General features: G+C 39.8%; 1 protein-coding gene across 1 annotated transcript in view; it reads right to left on the bottom strand.

The window, feature by feature from the left end:
- The window catches only part of PRDM6 (PR/SET domain 6), a 99,238-nt gene that overhangs the window by 13,191 nt on the left and 78,739 nt on the right, over positions 1-7,308 (bottom strand). Inside the window, exon 5 of the mRNA XM_011358302.2 lies at positions 5,555-5,897. Coding sequence (XP_011356604.1) covers positions 5,555-5,897 — 343 coding nt within the window. The remainder of the gene's footprint in view (positions 1-5,554; positions 5,898-7,308) is intronic.

The raw sequence follows: 7,308 nt of genomic DNA, 5'->3' as shown, positions 1-7,308 counted from the left end.
TTTAGTTGATCTCAGAAAACAAAGTGATGGCCCTTCATTCTTAGGTACCTTGGAGAATAAGATTTTAGGCCATAAGGTCACATTCTCCTTTGCAGAAGCTTATCTTATGCAGAATTTAGAACTAAAATGTGTATTCTACTTGCCACTATAATAACAGATTGTCTCTCTCTGCCCAAAAATTTACAAAAACTAGCCCTGAGGAAGCACAGAAGTTATACTGCAAGTAGACAAGATTCTTCTTTTCCTGGATTGTCAGTATTTCCTAAAAAATGAATAAGGGGAAATGATCAAAAAGTAATTTTAATACTGATTATGTTCCAAGATTTCACCTAAGGACATAGGAATACATTCAAGACAGAATGAAATCTTCAAGCCCAAGAGCAGGGCTTAGAAAACGTTATCTCCACTGTGGAACCTCAAACATCACAACTTCTTTTGGGACAACTGGCCACAGGGGTTAAGACTCTCTATGCATGCTTCTATGAGAACACCCTGACACCTCACCTCCTAATTTACTGCTGAGGGGTGTTGGGGACCCAGAATTAACTGGCATTACTAAGCTTTTTATTCTGATGACTAACATTCCCATTAACTTTTCAAATGTCTAGCCAAAAGTAGGACTTCATTTGTTAAACTTTTGGATATAGTCACATTTAACTCCAAAGTTGTCTCCCTTTGGTGTGACATACCAGAAGAAGCAGAGAGGATTGACATCATCAAGTGCTGTGTTCAGCTTTACTCTTTCCAGAACCTCCTCTCATTGAACAATTAAATGGGAATCTCCTTTCTAAAGCATCTTGATTCTTCCTAAGCCATCACACACAAATAGCGCTTTATTATTTTCAAAACAAACACAACGAACATTTTTCACAAAGACGTAATATCTCATAACCAGAAGGAGTTTATGGCTTTACTTCTTGAGACATCTAGCAGTGTGTCCAACGATGGAAATGTTCTATATCTATGCTGTCCAATGTGGGAGCCACCTGCCACGTGAAGCTGTTAAAGCACTTGAAATGTGGCTAGGGCAACTGGAAACTAAAGCATTATTTGACTTAATTTTGGTCAATTTTAAATTTAACACCCTCGTGTGACTAGTTTCCACAGAAATATCAAGCTTCACAAGAAACTAGAAGGTGCTTCATACTAATGAAATAACTAAAAAGCAGACAAAGCCTGGGTCAATTTAGTTAGCACATATCAATGCTCGTAAATTTTTAAGCAGAAAGAAAGCAGTGAGACAATTTTGCACATCTCCTGGCATTCTCTGTAACTGGCAGCTCCTCTGTCTGAGATTACTCCAATAAAATGTGCAATTCATTTTCTTTGAGTCTGTAATTGGTTTGGTGTACACATAGGGAAAGAATGAAACATTTAACAAAATTAACTGTGGTTTGGTTTAAAATATTATTAATCCTTCTTTGATTTTTCTTTCATGGCATGAAAGCCTCCAGGACAAAAGTTGTTCGTTCGGGGCCGCATTCTCTCCTTGCCCCACGTTAGTCAACCCAAGTGCAAATCTCCCAAGACTTCAAAGGGAGAGCTACTTAGGTCACTGTTGGCTGTATGGAGTGAGAAAAGAACTTAGTTCTATGTAAGAAGAAAAAGATTCCGGGAAAGCAGCAAAAGTGCAGAGCCAAAGGACCTGAAAAACATGGACCACTAGAGAGAAGATAACCTTCACACTTGGGGTGGGGTGGGGGGGGGAGGGTACAGTGAGACACAAGAACACTGACACATTCCAAAGAAACTGTTATGGTGATGGATTATCTTCCGGCTCCTCCCACCAAGCAGTACCTTCCAGAGTCACCTTCCCCTCTGGTACTACCACATTCAATTACAAACAATGATACTCAAAACATAAATGTGAGCAGCTGACGGTGCACCCAGGAGGCTAAAGGCAAACTTCCCCAAAGTGGCACAAACAACCAAAAAAGGGAAAAGAAAGGAAAAGGATGCAAAATGAAGATAAGCATTATAAAGACACTTTCTGCAAAAAATAAAAGGAGAACATATTCATCAGAAAATAATCCACTGTGATTGAAGGCTTTGCTTACCCCTTTCTGGAGCCCCCCCAATGGGACTGTTGAGAGTTTCTGCAGCAGAAAAACAGAAGAGAAAAGGGATTTCTAACTCCTGGTTCAAGCAAAAGTGAGTCAGGCTGCCCTGGCCTAGGTCATAAGCTTATGCAAAATCCCAAATGTTTATGAAGTCCCTAAATAAAACCTTGGTTGATCTAGATTCCAATAGCTTCTTCCTTTTGAATTCGCTCAGGAAACAAAAGTCAGTAGACTGGGAAAAAGGAAGAAGAGATTTGGGGGTTTGTTTGTTTAACATTCACAAAATGAAATCAAGAAATAATAATTCCATGGCTCTTGGACCTTCATGAATGTATTTTTACCTTTTGTGTTAAATCCTACCTTACCAGGTCAAATGGAATCTTTTTTCTGTGTTCAATGTAAATAACGCAGTAGTTTTAAAAAAAAAAAAAATGGTGATGCTGGCAGCCCTGGGTATCTTTGGGTCTCTTGCCTTTATTTTAAGGCATAAACTTTTTGATGATCTCTCATGTGAAAAGCTCACAAATACAGAAACATAAAGTCTCTTTGATGAAGGTTTAAATGTCTTGAGTTTCATGGCCAAATATCCAGTCCGTTGAGTGAAAAATCTTTTGGATCTAAGATTCGGGGGCCTGTTCCAAATTTGGACCTGTTTGAAACTCTAACCTGTTTACTTTCTGATTTTGTCTTCTGTGTCTCCCTTTCTTGTCCCTGGTTCTAGCAAGATTTTGAATCAAAATAAAAGCATTTGAATTTTTCAAGTTTGAAGGAAAATGGTTTCTGCTGGGTAAATTCTAAACTATATGTGCCTGAATGGGCACAAACTGCCAAGGACGAATAGCCACTCAATTTGTGGTCACTCACTAAAGAAAATATGTATATTCAGCAGTTGTAATTCTCTACATGGATAAAAGAAGAGGCTCCAAATTTCGCAGCCATCATGCACAAACTTGATGTTCCATTTTAGTTTGGGGTATTTTTCTCCTATTTAGCACCTATGTGGTTAAGAATTATAAAAAGTATCTTTTACTTCCAAACTTGCTGGTATAAAGAGAGCATTCTAGGTTCTGGAACGGAAAAGACCTATTACAGTCCTATATGCTAAAAGCAAATTATGCACCTAGAATGAACCAGTGGACTAAAGTGACTGGGTATCTCCTTCTATTCTCCCTTTATCTCCAATCAGCGTGTATTTGATTCAGTGATTCAAGCATCTCCTCATCATTACTAAGGAACATATACTTTATTACTTTGCCTCTAAAGGGACTAATTTTTTTAAGTCTTAATTTTAAATTATGAATGATGGTGACTACCTCTCAAGTCTTTACCAACAAAATATAGGAAAGGGAGAAATAGGAACCCACTGCTTGAGTCAATGGATTCCACTCTGCCTAACTACCTGGATATCAAGCACCCATTACTTCACCTCACCTGGAAAAGGAAGGCCTGGCCAGACCACACCTGGGGATCTGAGTCAGGTAAGCCCAGAAGGGTCTAGCACAGGGCGGAAGTCTCATGATACTTGAATTTTGTGCCAAGAACTCTAAATTAGCTTGGTATCAGCATGACCTAATAATCTCACGGAAATGTATTTTGTACATGTTAAATTTTCTAATTTATCACGTACTTCTCTGATAGTTTACATAGATGCATTACAAATCATGACACTATTATTTGACAGGAAAGACTTCATCAAGACTTAAACCATAATACACACATGGTTTTTTAAGTGTGACTGGGGTCAGTCCAAACTGTCTGTTTGGGTATCTTTCTATTTACCATGACATATTTTCATTGCTTTATGTGACATTCAGCACGGAATCATATCATGCTCAAAGCTAAGCTTTGAAATCCAGAAACTTTCAACTATCATTTTATCTCACCTTGCATGTTCAGTTACTATGACACCAGTGAAACTGCAAATAACAGATTCATCCAGCTGAATTCAATTTAAAAAGCAAGTTTATAACAAGGTTTTAGTCCATCTTTTATATAGTTTTTTAAAAAAAAAAACTACTGAAATTCTCTGCAAACTTTGAATAGCTGTATCTTGATGCTAACATGTGTACTTGCAAGAAACGCAAACTTTCCAAAACAAATCCTTTCTGAGTGAAAAAAACATTTTCAAAACTTTTGTGTCACCTCTAAAGCCTATAGAACTAATTTTTACGAGAGGTCTCTCCTATTGAAAGCAAAAGATTATAAAGACATAGTTGCCTCAATGGCCCTAAAGCAAATGTTTCAACATTACTTAGTATAGCAATGCTTAATGCTAAGCAAGTGGTTTCTAGAATGGCGCCAAATAAAAACATATACACATCTAAATGTGCATATGGACCCTAAAATGGATTATTAGTTTAGAAAAGACCCCCTCTCCACCACAGCCCCATCCTCCCTGCTTGGGTTTCCTGGCACAGTCATATCCTCCAGAGCTGGGAGGGGAGTGCTGGGTATACGCGTCATAAGGCAAGGAGCGCTGGGTGGCTTAAGGTTCATCAGGTTAATCAGCGGCCAAATTAAGAAAATAATTCCGGAGTCCTATGTCCAAGTCTCCCATCTGACTTCCAAACATTATTTTCTGCTTTTATAGTCAAAGAGCATTTTCAATGCTATTCTTAGATATTTTGGGTTTAATCAAATTTTCACAGGACATGAAGGAGAGATAAAACACACTCCTTTCTTATTGAATTAATTTGATTTTTGTCTTTTGCGCTCCCAGCTATCGAGACTGTCAAATAAACCGGTTTTGATTCATAAATAATAGTTCCATTATATCTACTATGCCACTCGTCAGAGTACCTGAAATTTTAATTCACTTGTTCAGCTAAATTTCATCCTCAGTTCATGGCCATAAAATTCCTTATTGACAAACTTTCAAACCAACTTTGACTCTGAGGTATCTAGTCAACATTTTTCTTCTGTGTGGATATTAGTTTATTGAATAAGTGGCATCTGTTTTCCTCCACATCACTAGCAGAGTAGGTATTTCCTTTTGACAGCTTTGCAGGATTTATGGGTTTGCATGCTCTAAAGAAAAATAGTACTAAGCAAAAAATTCCAATTCATTACCTCTTAGTACTTAATTAAGTTCATACACGGCACACTGGAGGTGAACCCTGAAACGACTGTGACAGCAGCAGAGCAGCCAGCTATATTATCTTTGGAAGATAGAGAGGATTCTAATTATCCTGACCTCATTTTTCCTTCTATGATATTCATAGCTGTTCCTTCTATTCTGCTCCCCTTTAGAGTTGGACAGAACTGGTTGGAAAGCAAGAGCAGATTCCTCTCTATGGCCACTATTCGTGTAGCTCTTCTGAACAACAAAGTCCAGAGTGGCCTAACATGACCCTCTGACCTTCCAGAACACAGACACCTCTCATGGCGGGGTTTTCCCCAAGGGGCAACTGGAAGAGGCACCCAGGACCTGATGGGAAGGCAAGCAGTGGGTCTCACTAAGCAAACACATCTCGAGCGGGGAGAGTCGGGGTTACCTGTCGGGGTTCTGTGTGCACACGTGCATCTGTAACAGGATCCGCTGTGTGAAAGTCTTAAAGCACTGCCCACATTTCCAAAGGTGCCAGTCACTGAACTCTGAGTGCAGCTGGCTTGTGGAAGTCGGGCTCGCGAGGACTCGCTGGTTTTTCACGTTGATTTGGTTAAATCCTGATTCAATGGGCCCAGATTTGTCCAGGAGAGAGAAGCTCCTGCTGCACGGAGTCTGCGGGAAAACGATGGAGCGTGGCTGCGAGGCGGGGGAGAGCTTGCTGCTCTTGCTGAAGGGCTGCAGGGCATCCTGTCTGCACATGGCATCCATTACCGTTGAGGGGACATTTACTGGGAGAACAACAGTTTTAGAAGATCAGTTTTATTAGCCCTTAAAATAAGCACAATAACATACACTAAAAAAAAAAAAAAAAAAATTCCTATAAATCGACATTTAAAATTTTTGTTTTTCTGGACTCAGAATTAAAATAATAGCAGACAATTTGATTTGAGGGGGAAAGCACTGTTATCACAAATTAGTAACTCAATGCCTATTTATTAAGTGACTATTGTTTGTACACGGTCTTTGACTTCACAGGGTTTGCTTATGACCTGAGACATAAAGACTCCATAACAAGTCTCCACACCACACCTTAAGTTTGGAGGAAGTTTAGATGGAAGGCACAGCAAGAAAGGGGAAGAGGACAGCAGGGGCTGCCCAGAGACGGTGGCCTTGAGCCGGCCAGAGAAGGTAGACTCAGGCCATTAGGATTTCAGGCCTTCCGCCAGACCGTGCCAGCACAAGACAGGTATTCAAGAAAAACCAGCTGAAGAGATAGATGGAAAAATATGAAAGATGCCTGGAGACAGAAGTCTGGCATGCTAGTGGGATGGTGAGGGTGAGGGCTTGACCAAGCAGGACGTGGGTTCTCGACACTGTGGGAATAAAGCAGTGGAGGGTAGGGAGTAAGACCTCAGAGGGCCTTTAAAGTCCAAAGAAATAAATAAACAAAAGACTTCAGGCCTAAGAAATAGACACAGACTGTTTCTGAGCAGAAATAGCATGGAAAAAAATCAGTGTTCAGGGGAGTCTTGAGTGAGGCATCATTTACAGACAGGATGCACTAGATAAAGTAAGAATGGGAGACAACAGAGCATGGTGCTAGTAACTCAGGCTTTGGAATTAAAAAAATCTAGGTTCAAATCCTGACTCGGCCTTTTTTTAGCTTGGTGATCTTAGGCAAGTTATTCAGTCTCTCTCTGACTTAGTTTCCCCATCTATAAAATGAGGACAGTGGCAGTAAAAATCCTAAAGGTAACAGCGGCTTGGCTTAGAGGTTGAGATGGCCTGGGTTTTACCTCCACTATTTAACAGCAGCGTGGCCTTGTGACTGTGGGGAAGTATGAAATATCAAAATCCACATTTAGTCCTTGGTAAAATGTAAAATGGTCACCGAAGGACTGAGTGAGATAAGGCATAGATAACATTTAGTATGTGCCATGGTTACCACTCATAGATGTTGAGCTCGATGAGCCCTGGTTTCTTCCTCTTTAAACTATCTTTTATGAGGTTTAAATGAGATAATGAAAGTACTCATCACAGCGCCTACTATCAACAATATCTGATTCTTATTATGGAAGAAGAGACATGAATGGAGGGAGGTGGACCTACACTGGGGTGGTGGCAGCGGGAGTGGGGAAGAACCTTTGAGGAAGAAAACCTAATATACTTGAAATTTTTTTTTCTTGTTTTTTAAGTTGT

This window comes from Pteropus vampyrus, unplaced genomic scaffold (assembly GCF_000151845.1).
Source record: "Pteropus vampyrus isolate Shadow unplaced genomic scaffold, Pvam_2.0 Scaffold39, whole genome shotgun sequence".
NCBI lineage: Eukaryota > Metazoa > Chordata > Mammalia > Chiroptera > Pteropodidae > Pteropus > Pteropus vampyrus.
Note: the sequence above shows the minus strand (reverse complement) of the source record. Positions and strands in the feature narration are given on the sequence as shown.